Source organism: Canis lupus, chromosome 21 (assembly GCF_011100685.1).
Source record: "Canis lupus familiaris isolate Mischka breed German Shepherd chromosome 21, alternate assembly UU_Cfam_GSD_1.0, whole genome shotgun sequence".
Taxonomy (NCBI): domain Eukaryota; kingdom Metazoa; phylum Chordata; class Mammalia; order Carnivora; family Canidae; genus Canis; species Canis lupus.
The window spans coordinates 35,827,153-35,848,384 of record NC_049242.1 but is presented as its reverse complement, the minus strand read 5'-3'; the positions used below and the strand labels follow the sequence as shown (position 1 = coordinate 35,848,384).

At 48.4% G+C, this 21,232-nt stretch overlaps 1 protein-coding gene across 1 annotated transcript in view; it reads right to left on the bottom strand.

Moving 5' to 3' along the window:
- Positions 1-21,232, bottom strand: part of MICAL2 (microtubule associated monooxygenase, calponin and LIM domain containing 2) — a 135,662-nt gene that overhangs the window by 42,609 nt on the left and 71,821 nt on the right. Inside the window, 6 exon segments of the mRNA XM_038569053.1 lie at positions 593-634; positions 636-694; positions 4,149-4,304; positions 6,879-6,980; positions 8,293-8,409; positions 11,137-11,344. Coding sequence (XP_038424981.1) covers positions 593-634; positions 636-694; positions 4,149-4,304; positions 6,879-6,980; positions 8,293-8,409; positions 11,137-11,344 — 684 coding nt within the window.

The window sequence follows — 21,232 nt, the reverse complement described above, 5'->3', positions numbered from 1 at the left end:
CTTTCAGACAGAAACCATTATTCCCAGTCTGCACAGAAGCAGACTGAAGCTGGGATGAGTTGAGCCTCATAGTCATGGTCCTGACCATGAGTTAATCTGTGGCAGAGCCAAGATTCCTGTGGAGCCTTTGACCGTGAGAGCAGAGAGCTCCCGGGCACACCACGACCAGAGGGCCACAGAGGGACTTGTGAACACAAGTGAATGCTGTGTCCATGTCCCACCAGGACAAGGAGCCCCCCCATCGGCCTCCAAATGACAGACCTCCCCGAAACAGGGGCAGGGTTGAATGAGGTGCGGGGGAAGGAAAAGCTCCACCCATCTCTTGGGGTCAAAGGGTTATGCTAACACCCGGGTGAGGCTCTCCGCCCCCACCCCACAGCTCTCTGCAGAGACACGTCTGCGTGTACAGGGTGTGGGCTGCCCCATTCCATACTCACAGCAGCACGGAGAGAAAGAGAGCTGTGGGAGGTGGTTCGTGCCTGCCCCCCTCACCCCGCCCTTGCTCAGTTTCTGGCCAGACAGCATCTGCTCCTGCACTTGCTAGGTCACCAGGGGAAAGTCAGTTAGGACATCGTGGCCAAGAGATACCTACGTTGATGATGACACCTTTGTCAAGCAGGCTCTGCTTCTTGGCAGGTCATGACAAAATAGTGGGTGCAGTCCTTGTAGTAAACAATGTTCTCGAGGTCAATCCCTGCAAAGAGAAGCGTGCATGGACTCAGTTTTCCTCCCTCGGTACCTTCTGTGTGCCAGGAGCTCGCCATTGCCACATTGCTCATGTTAGGGAAGGTTTTAAGACATACAAGGCTGGAAAACACAACACTAAGGGCAAGGATTTACCCAAATTCACTCAGCTAGATTTTATAGTCCCACTAAGACATTATCTGTGTGTGTGTGTGTATGTGTGTGTTTAAAAGATTTATTTATTTGGAAGAGAGCAAGGGAGCACATGAGCATGAGCAGGGGGAGGGGCAGAGGGAGAGGGAGAGAGAATATCTTCAAGCAGACTCCTTGCTGGGCACGGAGCCCAGGACCCTGAGATCATGACCTGAGCCGAAATCAAGAGTCAGCTGCTTAAGGGACCGAGCCACTCAGGTGACCTAAAGATACTACGTGGGGTTTTTTTTTTTTTTAATTGAGATATAATTGACATGTAACATGGTGTCAGTTTAAGGTGTACAGCATTTTGATTTGATATATTTGTATACTGCAATATGATTAAAGCACTTAAAAAAAATGGGCTGCCCGGGTGGCTCAGTGGTTTAGCGTGCCTTTGGCCCAGGGCATGATCCTGGAGACCCGGGATCAAGTCCCACATCGGGCTCCCTGCATGGAGCCTGCTTCTCCCTCTGCCTATGTCTCTGCCTCTCTCTCTCTGTGTGTCTCTCATGAATGGATAAATAAAATCTTTAAAAAGAAAACAAACCCTCAAGTCCGTAGGTGCCATGGACCAGTATTTCCAAATTAGAGCTAAGTGTTGCAAAAGGGCCAAGAGCTGTCTGTGGCATGGCAGCAAAGGAACAACAGAGCCAGGATTTGAACCCCAGTCTGTCTAAGTCCCAACCACCACGCTCCCCATGCGGCCAGAGATCCAAAGAGTTGTGTGAATTCCCCCAAGACTGTGCTAAGTGGTGTTTCCACTAGTCCCCTGTGTGTGGAGAAACCCAGATGCCCTTGCAGGAGCAGCTCAGTTTAGAGGGCTGGGTTGTATAACTTTGCACTTTCCAGCAATTACAAAAACACTTTATAGACTAGGTTTCTGCCTTTAAAAAAAAAAAAAAAAAAAAAAGATGCTGTGAGAGCTTAGCTCAGTGGTTTTCAAAGGGGCCCTCCTGGCCTGAGGCATCAGCATCACCTGAGAACCTAGAATTGCATGTGATCAGGGCCCCACACTGGACCTCCTAAATCAGACACTCAGAGGGTAGGCCCAGCGGTCTGCACTTTGGCAAGTCCTCATAGGTGATTCCTGATGCGTGTGCCAGTTTGCGAACCGCTGGCTTAGCTTTCTCAAAAAAGGAGAGAAAGAAACAGACACATAACAACCTATTAGCAGTCAACAGAGGTGTGCTGAGTAACCCTGGGAACCCCTTTATCACTGCTATATCGGAAAAAGCCATCAATGCAGAGGGCCCCCCAGAGAATGGGAGGAAATTCATCATTGTCGCCGTGTAAGGGGCACTATGAAACAATAGCCAAAGGTGACCATCCCAGCAAAATTTAAAGGAAACTCACTGAAACGTTTGGAAAAATACACTCAATGTCCTGTCATAATTCATATTTGGTGGTTTATCAAAGTATTTGTTTTCTTAGTTTTTGAGAGGAAGGGAGGGTGGGGCTAATTCTTAAATCATTCAGAACATTATACACTGAAAGAAAATACTGTCATAAATTCACGCCACCGTGGTGAAGCTCAGAGGGTCACACGATGGGCACACATCATAGTGGCCAGGGAGTGGCACCGTCTGGCTCAGTAAGGAGTCCCGTTCCTAGAAAACCAGCTAGAAATACTCCAACAGGAGCAGTTTTCTCTGTAACGGTGAATAACTGAAAGGTCTAAATCAGAGGCCAGACAGTAAATATGTCGGGCTTTGCGAGCCATCTGGGCCCCATCCACTCACGGGGGAGCAACCGCAGGAACGGGCATGACTGTGTGCCAATAAGCTTTCATTTATGGACGCTGAAACTTGAATTTCATATAACTTACGATTTGTCTTAAAATACTCTTTTCTCTTCAGCCATTCCAAAATATTGAAGCCATTCTCAGCTTGAAGGCAATCCGAACCCATGTGGCCAACCACGGTTTGGCGGCCAATTGGTGTATGTTCAGTGACATACACCCACTTCATGAGCTATTCTGCAGCCTGCAAAACTGACCATCCGAAGGACTCGGCTTCCATGTGGGCAATATTTACAATGTGATGCCGAATGAGAAAACCTGAATCACAAAGAGTATGGACGCTCTGCTAAGAACTGGAGCCACTTAAAAAGGGATGGTGACCGTACAGGTGGACAGTTGCTGGAAAGCAGTATATGGGCATGAGGACTATTTCTGTGCGAGGTGATGCTAGGTGTGGATGATTTATTTCTAGTATAAACGTTTTAGAGGCGCCTGGCTGACTCAGTCGGTTGAGTGTCTGACTCCTAGTTTCAGGTCAGGTAATGACCTCAGGGTCCCAGGATCGAGCCCTGCATCAGGCTCCATGCTCAGGGTGGAGTCCACTTGAGATTCTTTCCCTCCCACTCTGGCTCCCCCCGCTCCTCCCTCACTCACACACCTGCGCTCTCTCTAAAAATAAAATAAAATCTTTAAAAATTCTTATTTTTTTAAATTTCTCCTTTTAAGGAGAAATATAGATTTTTAAATCAGGTTAAAAGAAGAATCTGAAATTTACTTAATTGGGAGCAAGATTTCTTCTCTCTTCTCCTTGCTGTGCTTTACTTCTCTCTACCATCTTTCTGACTGCCTGATGTGAGACTTGTTTGTTGACAGTCTCCCCCCATAGAATATAAGCTCCAAGAGAGGGGTCTTGTTTTGCCCACTGCTCTTTCTCAGGCCGTTGAGCAGCATCTGGCACATAGTAGGCAGTCGGTAAATATTTGTTGGGTAAATGAATGAGTATCTTCTTTCCTCAAGGCCCATGGCTGTGGGACAACTGAGGCTGTGGGCTGAGTACAGGTTCCTTGGGTATCCCTGATGGGAAAGGGCAGCTGGCACACTGCACAGAAGAACCTACACTTCTTCAGGGACCAAGTACAGGTTACTGGCTCCCTCCTCAGAGGGCTCCCTGAAGCTCGGGCATAGACTGACCTCCCTGCATTAGGATGGTTTATCTGGGTGTCCATCACTGGACAAGGAGTTACTTGGAGAGGGGATCATGTCAACCTCAACTCTGTATCCCATGACACTCAATATTGGCACACAATGGCCACTGAATAAACGCTGATTGAGTAAATAAATCTTTATCCATTTTCAGGCACAACATCCAGAACTTTCCCCAGAGAATCTCTCTTGTCCTTGAAAGAATCCTGCCAAGTTCTATCCTAAGAAGTCCTCACTTTCACTTTATCAGAGTGAGTCTCCCAACCCCAAGAGCTGAGAAAGCCCAGACTGGACGATGGCCTGCTTTGGAGCAAAGTGAAGGTCCCACCTGTTTCTTCTTTAAGGTCCTGAAAAAATTTCTGGTTGAAGATGAAAGCCACACCACTAATCTCTTCCACCTTGGCCTCAGCTGTGCTGTTTCTGTTTATGAAGTTGGCGGTGATGGCAATAGCCAACTTCCCACGGAATTCTTTCCTTCTGAACCCTGCATGAGGAAAAAGGAAAAAGGGAGTCTTTCTTCTGCCTTTGGTGTGAAAACTGAGAAAGATTACCGAGGAAGCTATTCTCAGATGCCTCACAGGCCTGTGAACTCAGAATCCTACGCCTCTGGAGAAGAGGGACAGGTGGAAATGCCAAGGTTTGTCCCTGGGGAAGAAACAGGTCACCAGAGGCCTCAGTCAGCGGGACATTTTCCGTTCCTAAAATCTATAGGACCAATTATTCGGCTTAGGCTTCTACAAACAAAAGGCCAAAGTGATCTTCCCAGCAGGCTCATCCTGTTAAAGACTTGTTAGGCACGGTTGCTAGGCACCCTCATGACACACGCACTTTGAACTTCTACGATTAAAACTATGTTGTTAGTATTTTTCATGTATTCCTCTCTTTGAAAAGTAGGATCATGAGACTGAATTCCTGTGGGATGGGGATTTTAACAAATTTTCTATTTCTAGTCTCCAGTGACTGGCACTTAGTCGACACTTAATAAATACATAATGAGCAAACAAAATTCTAACTTGCAATTGATGTAATACAATGATTCCATGGGGTTCTTCTAGTTGTCAATGGTTTACGTTAATGCTTTTTAATGGTGGTCACACTTAAATGGAGCATCTTCCGCCAATCCCCTTTCTTTGTAGCATCTGGCTATCCCACAGTCCTGACTCTTCCTCTGCCCCAGACACTGTTGTCTACTTTGCTTAACTCAAGGCACTCATCACAAGGGCAGGCTCGCTGGCCATGCCTTTGTCTCCAGCCTCCTCTGGGAACTCGCCCCACATTTGCTCATCACATCCTCAGACCTCATGCTGATCCCCAAACTTTTCTGCCAAAAATCCCTATGACTGGAAGCCTTGTTTTTTTTTTTTCTTAATATCTCCTCCTTAAGTCATTCTTCATTAGACTTTTATCAAAATGGTCAGAAATGGCCATTATTGTCTAGTCAAGAATTTCTTAATTGGGAGTGACCTTGGCCCCCAGAGGGCATCTTGGCAATGCATGGAGACATTTCTGGTTGCTACAACTGGGAGGGTGATGTTCTTGGGGTCTAGTGGGAGAGGCCAGGGATGCCACTAAGCATCCTATTGTGCACAGGACAGAGAATGATCTGTCCCCAAATGTCAACAGTGCCAATATAGAAAAACCCTGCTCTAGTCTACTTGTTTGGTGCTAAGCTGCCTAAATGGCTCTCCTTCTTCTCACCCTTCTTTTCTTGTCCACAAAATGCCCAAATGCCTATACTCAGGCAGGGTACGGATTTTGGATTGGCAAATATTCAGACTTACGGTTTTACCAAACCACCAAAATGGCCTCATAAATTCTAACAGCACAACATCCAGGTTAGCAGCTTAAAAAGGTCTTTGTCAGATATTGGTTATTGATCGTAGGGGTCAGGCAAGTACAGGGATGGAGGAGAAGAGAGAGGTACAAATGTGAGAAAGGGGCCCCGGTGGCACAGCGGTTGGGTAGAGCCCAACCAGGCAGCCCACACCTCCGGAGTCCTCCAACATCAGCCTTCTTTCAGGGAGTGTGTTCTGTCCTCAGAGGAGGTACCCTCCCAGGCAGACAGCCACAGCCTGCAGCCCTTGAGCAGGGCAAGCTTGAAGAGGAGGTCTAGTTGTCAATCTAAGAGATGCCATGTGGAACCACTTTGTCCACAGTCTGTAGTCTGGCATTAATACAGTTAGCGCAAATTAGTACAACCTCTGCATCTTTGTGGGAGGGGCAGCCCGGGTGGCTCAGTGGTTTAGTGCGGCCTTCAGCCCAGGGCCTGATCCTGGGAGCCCAGGATCGAGTCCCACGTCAGGCTCCCTACAGGGAGCCTGCTTCTCCTTCTACCTGTGTCTCTGCCTCTCTCTCTCTCTCTCTCTCTCTCTCTCTGTGTGTGTCTCTATGAATGAATAAATAAAATCTTAAAAAAAAAAATGTTTGCGGGAGGGGTTAGGTGATTGAAGGCGCTTCTGGCAGGGGCATTCCTCTCCCAACCTGACCAGATCTTACTCTAAGAAAACATGTCCTACTTCCAGCTTCAGAACTCAGAGAAGCACAGTTTTGCACCTTGACAGTCTGGGAAAAACTTAGCCTACTGCCCAGCGGTGAGTGTGCTTAAAAGTTACAAAAAGAGATGGGCTCCTCCTTCTGAAGTATGACACATGACAGTAAAAAAGAATACCGCTGAGGATATAAGAATGGTTGTCTTAGATGAAGTAAACATGAAACGCTTAGTACCATGCATTGCACGTTGACAGGTGCTCAATAAACGTATGTTGACTTTTAATTTCCATGACACTCTATAAAGCAGTTTTACATATGAGTCCTTTCCTAGTCCTCATGACGACGCTCTGAGAAGATTCTATTATCTACATTTTACAGGTGGGAAACCTGACGTTCAGAGACCATTAAATGCCTGCCCTCTAAATGCTCAGCCTCAGGCATGGCAGGACAGTCTGCCCTTCTCTCAAGGCCCACATCCGGCTTTGGCACCTGCCATCTTGTTCCCACTCTGTACCCACCGCTCCCAACGCCCCACCAATTCCTCAGCTCCAAGAAGAAGAGTCTTCACCTTCCAGGGTGTTCCTGCGGCCGTCAGCGCCAATGATGACATCAAACTCAAAGTCCGACAGCGGGTGGTCCGCAGGGAGAAAGTCTGCCCGCCAGCCGATTTCTACCAGAGCAGAAAAATGATTTGAGTTGGCAGAGAAAGGTGGGAGGCCCTTCAGTGGCGGCCAGGAAAAGGGGCAATACCACTAGGTGGAGGCCCCCCAGACAAAGCTGCCAGAGGAAAGATCCAGAGTTATCCTAGACCACATTCTCATCTAGAATCCTTGTGGCTTTAATACCAGTTCAGTCTAGGACAAGGTAAACCAGCAGCCCCAGCCCCAGCCCCATTCCTGACTTAACTGCTTTCTCTAAAGGCTGAGAGTCTATCCTCAATGACTCTGGAGCCAGTCTCACTTGAACCCCGTTGGTCTCAGTGTATTCTATCAAAGCCAGTGTGAATTCCCACTTCATCATGCTCAAAACCTTCTGTGGGGCAGCCCACGGCCTTCGATGAGAACATCTCCAGGTAAGACCTTGCTGGTCACCCGTAATTGGGTTTGAGAAAGGTTACGGGCACACAAATCTCTGGAAGTTCATTAACAGATGCTGTCCTGCTACAAGAGCCACCTAACACCTCTCCTACTAAATTCTGAAGTATTCTGGGCCGAGGACAGGAGAGGCCGGAGTTGTAATGAGCACGTGAAGCTCTGAGGTCTCCAACACTAACCTGCCCTAACTACAAGCCCTGCCCAGGCAGCAGCAGCTTTTGATAATAAATAGGATGTAGAGGCATCATGAACAAACTCTCTGCCCGTGGCGCGTGTGAGATCGGCATTTATGTAAACATACCAAAAGGGAAAAAAATTACTAAATAATAAGACATCTAAAAATAAATAAATAAATAAATAAATAAATAGATATATCCACAATGGGGTGAATGCTGTGGTTTGTAAATTATACTTCAGTAAGGCTTAAAAATATTATGTACCAAATAATATCGTGAGCACTTATCTTGTATTTGTTCTAGAAGCTTCACTTTTTTAAAAAATTGGGTTTTAAAATATCATGTGGATATAAGCGTATCCACATCTCTGAGTGTGTTCCCACATAGCCTGAAGAGCATAGGAATGAACTTCATCAAACAAACAAATCTAGCTCTTCTATTCTAATTACCCATCACTTCATTTGTCAAAGTGCCACCTCTCAGTGACAGGGTAACCAAATTATAGGTTTCCTGACTTAATCCTCCGGGAAAAGCAGCACAAGCCTACAGTGACAGTCTTGGTCAGAAAAGGCAAAATCATCCTGTGATGGAATCATGCCAAACAGCTCCCAACAAGAATAACTCTTACAGGAACATCCTCTAGGAGCTACAAATGCGATTTCCATTTCACAATATCTGACTTTTAGACAGAAAAGGAAAAATTATACTGTACTTTGATTTTCTTGATCTTCAGGTGGTTCTAGAACTTTTACAAACTCCACATTCACATGGATTTCAACTCCCAGCATCAGGGCCACTTTGAATAGGATCAGCTGCAACTGACGAATGCCTGTTGGAAAGGAAAGGGGGAAGAGAAAAAGTGTCAGGAGCAATGCTTGAGCACCTTCTGCATACAGGGTACTATATAATCGCAGCTCAGGAATCTCTGAGCACAGCACTGTACCAACCGTGATTACTATAAGAACTAATTATGTGGCAACCACTCAGGGTTTTCTCACTTAACCCTTATTGTGACCTGTTGGGATAATTATTCCCATTTTATAGATGAGATGTTGAGGCTCTGTAAGGTGAAGTGACTTGCTGAAGGTCAAACAGCAGCAAAACTAGAATGAGGACCAAGATCTGTCTGATTCCAAGACTGTGCTCTAGCATTTAGAAAATGCTACAATGATGGAGGCTCTCCCTTCCCTGCCTCCTCCCTGAGATGGGCCACAGGTCTGATGCAGTAAAGACAGAAAGAAGAGTAGATAAAAAAAGAAAGAAAGAAAGAAAGAAAGAAAGAAAGAAAGAAAGAAAGAAAGAAAGAAGAAAGAAAGAAAGAAAGAAAGAAAGAAAGAAAGAAAGAAAGAAAGAAAGAAAAAAGAAAGAAAAAAGAAAAGAAAAGAAAAGAAGACTAGACCTAGACACTCATGGCCACCAGTCAAATCAGTGACAAAATGGCTCATTTTGTAGAGAACTGGGCCTAAGCTCTTAGCCATCCAGGGGCAGGGGCAGGTGGGGAATCCTCTCCATAGAGCTGGACTCATGGTAATTCGCCTCCTACCCACTTTCCTAAACTCCCCCAACAAGTGGTACCACCTTGTTCCTCTACCTCGTCCCCACACATTTAGCACATGGGTATGCCTCCAAATATTTTTTTGTAGAACAAGAAACTTTCTGGGAATCCCTCTGTATTTTGTGAGCTTTGTTCACTTAACATTTATTGAGCATCTACAATGGGCTAGGTGCCATGGTCGGCACAGAGACACAGAATTCACTCCAGGGGAGGAAATGCAGGTGGACAGGCTAGGGCAGGCCAGGGAGGTGGTGGAGGGAAGTGGAAGGACAGGGCCTGAGCTGCCGTCCTGGAAGCCTAGAGAGTACTAAATCCCACAGATGGAGATGACTGCAAGGTTAGGAGGCTTCTGGGGGTGGGAATCTCAGTGACCATCACCCTTACAGGGCGGTGGGGGAAGAAATCAGATCCAATGGGACACATAGACAAAGCCTACATCCCCTCTTTCTAGAATAAATGCTTTGTAATAGAAAAAGATAAAGGCAAGAGCAGAGGGTGGAGGGGCAGTGAGGTAAGGGGCAGGAGAGCAGGAGGGAAGCAGAGGGGCTGAGCAGCCACCTCTGCCTGGGACACAGGGCGAGGGGAAGAAACGGGTCCTGGATGGAGGCGAGTGCAGGAGGAAGGAGAGGGGTCAGGAGTGCCAGCCAGTGGCTTCTCCTCCCCAGATCGCAGGAGGCAGGCCATCTGCTCAGGAGGAGGAGGCTGTGGTGGAGGTTTGGAGCAGGCCGCCTGGGAACTGGAGGAGGATGCTGGCACAGGACAGTCGGGAACTGCTGAGCAGTGCTGGGGGCTGGGGCACAGCTGGGGCTGGGGACCAGGGTGGGTCTGAAAGGAAGCCAGCCCCCCTCCTGCCTGGAAACAGGCCGAGGCAGAGGCCTGGCCACTCCTCATCATTCCAAGGTTCCTAATCTATCTTGTTCCAGCACATGGTAGATGTTGAAAAAAATTGCCCTTCTTCCTTTCTCACAGGCAATGGAATCGCTCTGGTCAACGAGCACCCTGAATATCGGGATCCCAGATCCAGAGTCCTGCCAGTATTTCTGTGCAGTGGGGTTTTCCCAAGAACTAGGGGTTAAATGGGAGCCCCACCAGTGGAGCAGAGAGGGGCTCTGGGCCAGCGGGGAAGGCAGCCCGACAGACTGCGGGCCCTCACAAGGCCCCCCTGGTGCCCAGCTCTGCCTCTCAGGAGGGCTTGTTGAGAAAGTGGTGCTCGGTGCTGTAGTTCTGAATTGGTAACATGCATTCTTCTGTGGGTGGTAGAGAATAGCCCAAAAGCTGACACTGCAGCCTTCTGGGCAAACCCAAATTTCTTTCCAATGGACTCCTAGGATTTTCTCATCCCAGAGTGGGAATAAAGTCTGGGGCCATTGCTGATCGGTTCCCCTGTAGCTGTGACTAAATTACACCCTTTGTGGCTGACCACCGTCTCCAGTCATTCCTCTGAGTCCCACACCCTTTCCCATCGGTTCCAGTCCTCATGAGAACGTGGCTCACAGGGCTCTCCTCCCACCCACGGGTTGAGACTGCAGCTCTGAAATCTAAAGCTGGGGACCCTGGCTGCATCTGGCTCACTGTACACCAAATGGACACAAAGCATTTTCCGAGTACCTACTACTGGCCAGGCATGGTGATGAGCACATCACAAACTTGACCTCACTTGATCCTCTCAGCAGTCCTGGGAGGCAGGCATTCATCACGTGAATGGAGACCAAAGCTGGGTCTGTGTGTCAAGCACTCTTTTATGCCCTGGAGACCCTCTAGTGAACAAGACATGCCACAGGCCCCGACCTCGTGGTAGTTACAGCTCAGTGGGGCACACGTAGCACAGAGCCGGCATAAGGCACAAAGCAGGCCCTTTGGGAAATGTCTACCAGTTGAATGAATGGATCCCCCAGCGACTTGTAAGCTGGAATATCCCAGAGGCTCCTCAATGTGTAGAGATGTGCCCCACCCAGAGTTAGCCCCATCCTTGAACAGGGTGCCACCACTGGTTCTACTCACTGATGTGGTCAATGGAGCCAGCGCAGAACTTCCCATAGAACTTCTTGGCCCCCAGGCCCCGTAGGTCATGGATGGTGAAAGGCCAGAGGTGCAGCACATTGTTCCTGGAGAAGGTGTCTCTCTTCTCCACCACAACCACTTTGGCCCCTAGGTAGGCAAGTTCAATGGCAGTGCGCAAACCACATGGTCCTCCTCCAATGATGAGACACTGCAAGAAGTAAGAGAGGAGAGAGATGTTCAGTGGCCCCTAGCACTGTGACACAAACCCCTAGTCAATAGCTAACTGGGTTGCTCAAATCAACCAGCAAGTACAAACCAAGTACCTGTTAGGACCCGCCATTCATCCACTCAAGGCACCTTACCTGTGAGCCAAACTAGGCACTGCGCCAAACCCTGGGAAAGACGCAGAGTTTTAAAGGGATTTGGGGGGAGGCACAGAAAGATACACTTGAGGTTCTGAGTCAGATTAACCTGGGCTTAAACCCCAGCTCTGGCATTTGACTTCTTAGCTTCCTCATCTGTGAATGAGTCTATTACTTTTCCTTCATAGAATTATCAAAAATAAGACGGCTTTTAAAAAGCTGATGGTGCATCACTGTGACCTTGGATTAGGCAATGGTTTCTTAGATGTGATAACAAAAGCACAGCAACAAAAGAAGAAAGAGATAAATTGGACTTCATGCCTAAAGCCTTTTGTGCTTCAAAGGCCACCATAAGAAGTGAAAAGATGGGAGAGAAATGCCTGCAAGTCGTATATCTGATAAGGGGCTAGTATTCAAATATATAAAGAGTTTAACAACTTAATAATAAAAAATAAGATGACCCAATTAAGGAATAGGCAGATAATCTGAATAGAAATTTTTTTCAAGGAAGGTATACAAGTGGCCAATAAGCACAAGAAAAGATGCTCAACGTCATTAGCTATCAAGGAAATGCAAATCAAAGCCACAATGAGATGCCACCTCATATCCACTAGGCTGACTATAATCAAAAAGACAAAAATAAAAGTTTTGGTAAAGATGTGGAGAAACTGGAACCCACATACATTGCTGGCAGACAAGTAAAATGGTATAGATGCTTTGGAACAGTCCAGTAGTTCTTCAAAAAGTTAAACACAGAGTTGCCATATGAGTCAGCAATTGTATTCCTACGCATAAACCCAAGAGAAATGAAAATACATGTCTACACAAGAATGTGTACGTGAATGTCCATGGCAGCATTATTCTTTATACTCCAAAAATAAAAACAACTGAAATGTCCATTAATTGATGAATAAATAAAATGTGCTATATCCATACAATGGATTATTCAACTAAAAAAGGAATGAAGTCGTGATAATATAGATGAACCTTGAAAATGTCATGCTAAATGAATGAAATCAGAGCGACACATACTGAATGATTCCATTCATAGAAAATGTCCAGAATAGGCAAATTAATGGAGATAGAAAGTAGGTTAGTGGCTACTAGGGAATGGGGGAAAGGAGAGTGGAGAATGACTGCTAATTGGCATGTGGTTTCTTTTTCTGGTGATGAGATATTTTAGAATTTGATAGTTGGGGTGGTGGCACAACTTTGTGAATATATTAAAGCCACTGAATCATATACTTTAAACAGATGAATGATATAGTATGTGAGTTACACCTTAATAAAATACTTGTATGAGAAGTAAAAGCACATGTTATGAAGTTTGGTACAAGCTAGTGTAGATTTTTCTACAACTGACTTTTATTCTTGTCACTAAGACCCAGTCCCTGTCTTCTAGGGTTTCTCCATCTCGTGGCAAACTCAGACTTGTGGAATAAGTAGCCAGAACTCTTTGTGGCTAGTTCTATTGGGGGCCCAGAAGAGGAGATGTTGACCCTGTCTGATAAGCTGGAAAAGACTTCACACTTTCTTTAACAAAGACCTTCTTTAACGATGCCATCTTCACCATCATTCTCACCATCGCCATCATCACCACCATCCTCATCATCACCTCACCACCTCCTCACCACCATCCTTTAAAAAAAAATTATGTATTCATGAGAGGCATAGAGAGAGAGGCAGAGACACAGGCAGAGGGAAAAGCAGATTCCCCACAGGGAGCCTGATGTGGGACTTGATCCCAGGAACTCAGGATCATGACCTGAGCCAAAGGCAGACGCTGAACCACCAAGCCACCCAGGCGCCCCACCCTCACCACCGTCCTTCATCATCACCCCCACCCTCACCATCACCATCACCAGAGTCTGCATCTGTTGAACACTTACTACATGCCAGACACTCAGTCTATGTGCATCATGTGTTCTAGCTCTTAGTCCTCACAACAAACTGAGGAGAAAGAAACCTGTTATTCTCATTACACAGATGGGAAAACTGAGGCACAATGCAGCTAGGGAACCCAGGTGGTCTCACTCCAAAGCCCATCACACTGTACTACTACTTCTGTCCTACTTGTGCCAGGAATAAAAAGAAGAAAGAACATTTCAGTAGATGAGATCACCCATTCAAAGAGAAAGAAGTTCAAGATGGATGGAGAGGAGGATGCTTTGGGAGAAGGGAAAGGAAAGAGAGGCAAGAGATGAGGGTCAGTCTGGAGCCAGACGCTAAAAGTCCTAACCACCAAACGAAGGACTATGGCCTTGCTCCCGCAGACCCTGAGGCCAGGGTGAGCAGAGGTGACAAAACCGGATTCTATACAAGCCCCACACTAGGTCTCAATGGACATTGCAATGTTGAACAAGACAGAGGTCGTTCCCCAAGGAAGCTACAGCCTATTAGGAGAAAAGGCACAACATGGAATGACCTAACTGGTTTTACTGGGCAAAAGCCCTTCTACTCAATGTCACCAGTACCATATAAAGACAGGGGAAATGACAGTAGACCCCTGTGCAGCACCCAGCCCTGCCCCCAGGCAGCCCCTGAAGCACCTTCATGGGCCAGGGTCCACCTGGGGCTGGAGGAGGTGGAGGCGTGGGTGATGGGATCTAGATCCCTGAGGATACCCCAGCAAGGCAACCAAGAAGGAGACCTGTAACCACACCTCACTGTTCCACATTGCAGAGGCGTCTGGAAACTTCCCTTCTGCTCAAGATCAGACCTTATCTTAAAAAAAAAAAAAAAAAAAAAAAGCATTTCTCTTCCCCTAGCAAATATTCCATTGCCCAGTTATCACTCCTCTGGGGCCTCTGGGGTCTCAAAGGGAAAGTACAAACAAGCATATCAGAAACTCCCACACCACAATCAGTGCGGCTTACTGGCTGGAACCTTCCAGAGAGTTTGTGGAGACCTCATTAGGAGAAATGAAGTCACCACTGAGATAGAGCTCAGTCCAGAGACGTTGGGGGAGCGGGTATGCAAATCCTTTTGCCTCCCTTCTGGTTGGAGCAGACCGCGGAGAACCGCTCCTTATCTCACACCCCGAACAGCTCCTCTGGCTTGACATAGCCAGACCATGACGGGCATGTCAAAGGAAGATTCCAAGCCCTGACACTCTGAGGTTGCCTCTGGGGTTAAAGCCTGGATTCACTGCATTTCTTTGCAGTTAGTGCATCTTTTCCTGTTTGCTGACTCCTGTCACTGGGGGGCCAGGGATGGTGCGGGGGTGGGAGGATATGGGGGGGGAAGAGGGCAGGAAGAAAAGGAGGGGAGCAGGCCTGACCCCACGCTGCTCCCAGAGCAAGGCAGGAGATACCTTTCCCACCTGTTGGGGGGCTGCTGGGAAGTCTTCCTGCCGATGGTAGCCAGTGTACTGTTCCCTACCCACCCAGCAGACCCCAAAACCCCACCAGCGAAAACTCAGTCTTCCCACTGCTCTGGGCCCCAACAAATACTTCGGGCCTGAAATTTCAGACACGCCAGTCACACTGTAATCTAAAGTCAAAGCAAATACCAACGGGCCTAATTATATAAAGGGAGAAAATTCAGTGCAGATGTTATCAAGACAGGAGGGAAGGCTTGTTGGCAGGGGCCGGGCCAGCTCCTCTCGGAAAACACTTGTTATGATTAACATGGTAACTGGGAGTTCTGAGCAGAGGCCGGAGCCTGCAGCTGCTAGGGGCCCGGGCAGAGGGCAGGAAAGACGGCGGCCACCCCAGTGTGCCCACAGGTGATGCTCTGGATGCTGGGCACGGTGCAAAGAGACCGCAGGTGCCAAGTGTCGTGACAGCTCAATCTGGAAAAAAAAAAAAACGAAAACAAAAACCCTCTCCACGTTTCCCAGACCTGTCTGGGCTCTCACTGCTTGAGGATTTGTTGCCAAGGAAAGAAAACTTTTCATTAAAACTCAGCCCCCAGGCCTTCCTTGAGCCCCTAATTATACTGCACATTCCATCCACAGGTTCTGTCCTTAATGCTACCCCAGAACTAAGCTCTGCGTGTTATAATTATCCGCATCTGTTTCCCAGGCCGGCGGGAGTGCTCCTCAAAAGCTGTCCCCCCCCCCAATCCTCTGCCCTGTGGGACTCAGAGCCCAGCACACGGCCAGGCACACAGGAGGCCCCAGTAAACAGCTGATGGATGAATGAACTTCTCACACCCTCCCCCCCACCCAGTTCTGGCTTTCCATCAGTAACCGGGATGGTCAGCGCATGTCAGCCAGGGTTTACGTCTGCATTTCCCACCCAGGCCGGGGGAGCTGGGGTCTGCCAAGGCCACCGGCATCACGGACGTCAGCAGATCAGTGTGCTCAGGCGACATAAATTTATTGCCCAGTGGGAGTGGGGCAGATCCAACACACCACCAGGAAGTCCATTGTATAGATAAGCTTGGCTGGGCTCAGGCCTCTGCATTCGTGGAGAAACAAACACCACATGGAAACATCAGCTCTTATTTATCAAGGGGTGGGAAGAGGGGACAAGGGGACTAGCCCATGATGGTGCTTCAGGCACGCGGCTGGGGCAGTCCCGGTCACACAGGGCTCTCGTGCCACCCGAGAGGAGCCCCGCAAGCACTCCCCCATTGCTTGATGACCCGGTGCAGCTTCCAATCCACCAGTGGGTGGGTGTGCTGGGGCTGTGCCAAGAATGCTAAAGGTATTCGGTCCCCACAGGGAAACCCCAGGGGGCCCAGGGGCTAAGCCAGGGGTTAGCAGTCTGGAGACTTGATTTCCGCTCCTCAACTCTGCCTCCAATTTCCTGGGGAGCTCTGTGTGCAGACGGTCCAGGGAGGCGGGGTGCAGAGAGCCAGCACTTGCAGGCAGCGGGCCCGACCAGGGCCTGCCGCTGGTTAGCTGGCTTACCCGGCACTCTCCACCTTGTTGAAAAGGAGGATTACAGTATGTAAACTGTCTCACGCCCAGAACTTTCTAGGGCCCAGGTGCTGTGTCAATCACTTCGTGTATTTTGTCCTTCCCACCACGGCCCTATGAGGTCAGTGTTATCATCACCCCAGCTTTGTAAATGAGCGAGCTGAGGAACAGAAAAAGTTCAGCCACCGGCTCCGGGTGACCTTATCTCCGTTTTTGAGCAAAGAAACAGGGACCAGATGGAGCCAGAGCTCATGCAAGTCCAGGAAGCCACTTCAGCAGGTGCCGTGGCCGTGAGGGTTTGGCCACGGGCAGTGCAAATCTTCTCCTGTGCCTCTGGAGTGGGGACGGCCCTGGCCCTGGCAGGGAGCTGGGCCGTGTGAGGTCACACACGACGTCATCTCCCTGGTAGGAGCAGCCCTCCGGCATGTGACCTGCAGGCCACCCCCCGGAGCAGCCCTCTGGTTCCAGGGATGGGCCTGCACACGTCCCGGTGTGGCTTCCCAGCCTCACCCGCTCATCTGACCCCAGGCAGGAAGGCCCTGACTGCTGCTCCTGGGTTACCACGCATGCAAACGGCTCATCTCAGAATTGAAGGACAGAGAGTTCTCTGATACATGCTAGAACCGGGGGGCTTGCAGCAGGTGCCAGGCCTCACACCCCTGTCCCACGCGGCAGCACCCAGGAGAGACACGCCGCCACTTAAGTCTCTAGCCGGGGAGGAGCCTCTGCGCGGCAGGTGGTGGGCAGGCAGGGGCTCTTCCTGGGGACTTCAAGGGCCACTCTGGGCAGGGAGCTACATCTCCTCAGACTGGACAGGGCCCTGCCCTACTCTCAACTCTCCTGTATCAGAGTCCCACCCAGTTATTCCTGAGTAACAATTAACACCACTTACGAACTTCAGAAATCTACAGAGAGGAAAAGGAAAAAGATATCCTGTTCTCTTTGCCTGCTCTCAAAAAAAAAAAAAAATAATAATAATAATAATAACACAAATCCCTCTGAGAAACATTCCATTCCTCCCTGTCCTTCCCTTCCAGCTTGAGCCAGCACCCCAAGGAGCGACTGTAACCAGTGGCCAGGGGGCTGGATTTTCAGGGACAGTTTCGTGTGCAAACACTCTGCCCCTTGGCCTTGTGAGTTGGCTGGTCTGAAGTTCTGAGTACAGCCCTCAAGGCTGTGCTTCCTGCCTCTGGGTGCTGTGAGTACCCTCATGGTATCTCATCACCTGGGCATGAGTTTCTTGAAACCAGGGCATGCGTGTCGGTCCCCCACCCAGCCCCCACTGGCAGGAGCGTGCAGGACTCCTTTCTCTGCAGATGACAAAGCCCCAATTCTGTCCCACCTTTGTTGATGCCTGTACCTCCCATGTTGGGAAGGGCAACAGTAATCAGAGTGTTCAAAACAGCAGTAATAAAACTCAGAGCCCACACTGACCGCCTGCTTACAACGTGCAAGAGCTGTGCTAAGCCCTTTGTAAGAAGCGCGTCTCCTTTCATTCCTACAGAAACCCCGAGTTAGGCATATTTGTTGCTGTCTGGCAGCTGATTAAACTGGAGTTCGGGAAGCTTCTATGACTTGTCTGGGGTCACAGAACTAGAGTGGGAGGTAATCTGTGACCCCAGAGTCCATGTGTGAAATCACAAGCCTGTATATTCACTCGTCCAGGGTTCGTGGGGGCCCTAGGTGGTAGAGGATTAACACGTCCCCTCCTCCACTATGAGACCTAAGGACCACTGAGCACCCTGCAGAACTATAGAGGATGCAAGAGAGGGCTGCAGTTCTCAAACCTCAGAGGCTGGCTGGCAGGAACCAGGGTAAAAGCACAACAACAAAATCAGACCTTATCATGGCCTTGAGGCCCTAGGACCCTCCACTCCAATTTTTCCTGCTTTCTGCTCAGACCACACTTCCCGCCCTCTTTGTACTCCAGCCATGATGGCCTCACTAAGTACACACAGGGCCTTTTTCATTTGCTTTGCTCCCTGTCTGGAATGTTCTCCACACACACCCCAAATTATAATAATAAAATATATAAAATAGGGATCCCTGGGTGGCGCAGCGGTTTGGCGCCTGCCTTTGGCCCAGGGCACGATCCTGGAGACCCGGGATCGAATCCCACGTCAGGCTCCCGGGGCATGGAGCCTGCTTCTCCCTCTGCCTGTGTCTCTGCCTCTCTCTCCCTCTCTCTGTGTGACTATCATAAATAAATAAAAATTAAAAAAAAAGAAAAAAATATATAAAATAAACAGACAAAAATTATGTAAAATAAAATTTTATATAATTGTATTTATTTTCTAATACAAAAAAAAAGGAGGGGGAATCTATTGCAAAAAATATATAGGTTTATCCTATTTTCCTTCATATTAACATCTAGCTTTCCAAACATTTTAAATGTTGGTAAATATTTCCAGGCCCACTTGTGTATTTTTCCATTGTGCTCTCTGCTTTTTTTTTTTTTTTTTCTGTTTGTAATCTAGAAGCTGTATTACAATATTTTCTTTCTAACATTTTCCCAAAGGTTTTCAACTATACAGAAAAGTTGAAAGGATTTTAGTGAACAAACAAGTACCTACTACCTAGATTCAATAATTAGATTTTACTCTCCTTGCCTTATCACCTATTTATTTATCTGCCTGTCCCTCTACCTTTTCATCAATTGATCTTATTTTTTAGGTGCATTCCAACTAGATTACAGAATCGGTACCTTTCCTCCCAAATACTTGAGGATGAATATCATTGACTGAAGTTCAAGGTTTGTTCAAATCCTTTTTTGTTTTTTAAGATAAGGTGTTCATTCGATGAAATGCACACATCTTAAACACATTCATTTGATGTGACAAATGACACTCTGTTTTGCCTCTTGGATCATGGGTTTTCTCCCATCGGTGGCCTTTCTTCCAGTGAGTTTTCATCCTCTGGGTTCTGGAGCTGGCATCTTGGTGTGTGTGGTTATCAGTCAGGAGTTTCTAGTCTAGGGGCAGGGTCTGGGGTCAACCAGCTGGCTGCCTTGGCTCCCTTTTCTCCCTCAGGAAAGCAGATGTCCCAGGCCCTTCCAAGACCCCCAAAAGGCGTGTGAAGGAACCTCACATTCCATGAGGAGGAACAGCCAAAGGAGCCTTCTGAGATGAGCAGAGGCCAGATGTATTTGAAGCCGAGAAATCTCAGGCCAGTTATAATCCATATGTGGGGAAAAAGTAGAGCTAAGATACACAAACAATCCGGCATCCAGAAATAGAGACGCTAGTTCATTTTCATCACTTTCTCTTTTTGCTAAGGCTCTTCGAGCCTGTAAGTTCAGACAGGTTGGGGTCCCCACAGTATGTGACAACAGCCAGCACCCAAAGTCCTTCCTTCACCGCCACCTGAACCTAGCATGCCGATGTCACAGCTGCAGCCAACAAGGCACTTGGCTCCGGCAACCACGCCTTTGGTCACCGGCCACAGAGCCTACTGCAGGTGAGAGGGGCAGGGAGGTAGCAGACTGGGAATCCACACAGCCCCCCTTTGTGCCAGTTCTCCATGAATTTTAATGATTTGTGACTCCCTCAAAGGCAGAGGCATGTCTGGCTTGCCTTTGTGTCCCAAGCAACTAGCCTGGCACAGGGTTAGTGATCAGTGATAATTAGAAAAAAAGAAGTGAGCCTATTTGGCAGGCTCTAGGTAGACCAGCACCCTTTGGGGGCCAAGCTAGAAAGATGGCTGTGAGAGCAGCAGGCACTGGCAAGATCCAGTAGGAAAAACTACAGCAAGGCAGGACGCCCTTGCTGGCTGGGACCACGGAACCTTAATCCAGTGAGAAAGGTAGAACCCACGCCGAGCATCCAGCAACCTACACCTTCCCAACCCAGAGATCCCAGGCAGGGCTGCAACCAGCACTCAGCGATCTGCCGGTGACAAACATTTCCACTCAACAGGTGCCATGACTGGGGACAGCCTGAGGTCAGGAGACACATCTACTGAGTATTTTACACATGCTGACCTGCAGCAGATGCGTAAAGTCCACAAACTCGCTTCCATTGTGAAAGTGGCACTGCTTTTCCCAGTTTACAGTTGAGAAATTGAGACTCAGGTGACATGACTTCATAGAGCTAGCATTTACTGAACTCTAATTCTGTGTCAAGTACCGATCTAAGGGCTTCATATATGTTAACTCAAGCAAACCTCATGGCAGCCCCAAATTAGGAAGTCAAGGCCCAGAATGGTAAAATGGAGCACCCGGGATTGCATCCCAGGAAGGAGGAGCTGGCATTCTGATCCAGTCTTCAAGTTCCAAAACACAGATTCAGGTCACACCCGCCCAAGATCACACAGCTAGCAACATACAGAGCCAGGAGTCACTGCTAGGTCCCTATGACCACCAGGAGGCTCGATCCTCTTACGTCATCCTCTCTGACACCTTTCTCCCACGGGTCTACTATCCATTTCTGGCCCTTTTTTTTTTCTCCCTCGCAGGTACTCTGACTCCTCCACTGGGGCTACCTCATCCTATGACCACACATGGTGGCTGGCAAGGCAGACAGCAGCCTTGTCCCAGGCTGACCTGTACAGAAAGGCCACCCTGGGCCTGGTAATGGATCTTCATGACGAAAGGCCAGGTGCTCTGTCCACGTTCACAGACTCTTATTGCTCTGGGGTCAGTAAAGGAGAGACTATTTACCTGAGCCTAGCAGCTGTTTCTGCAGCCAGCCCAGAGCTGGGCCAAGGGCCCAAGGAATGCAGGGCCACCCCTGCCACTCCACAGCTATATCAGGACCAGCAAATACTCAGCCAAGAGCCCTGGAATATTCCGTGAGGAGGAGATGGCAGGTAAGAATATGCTAGAAGAACGTTCTATTAAGCATATGCTGCCTTCCAGGGCTCCTGGGTG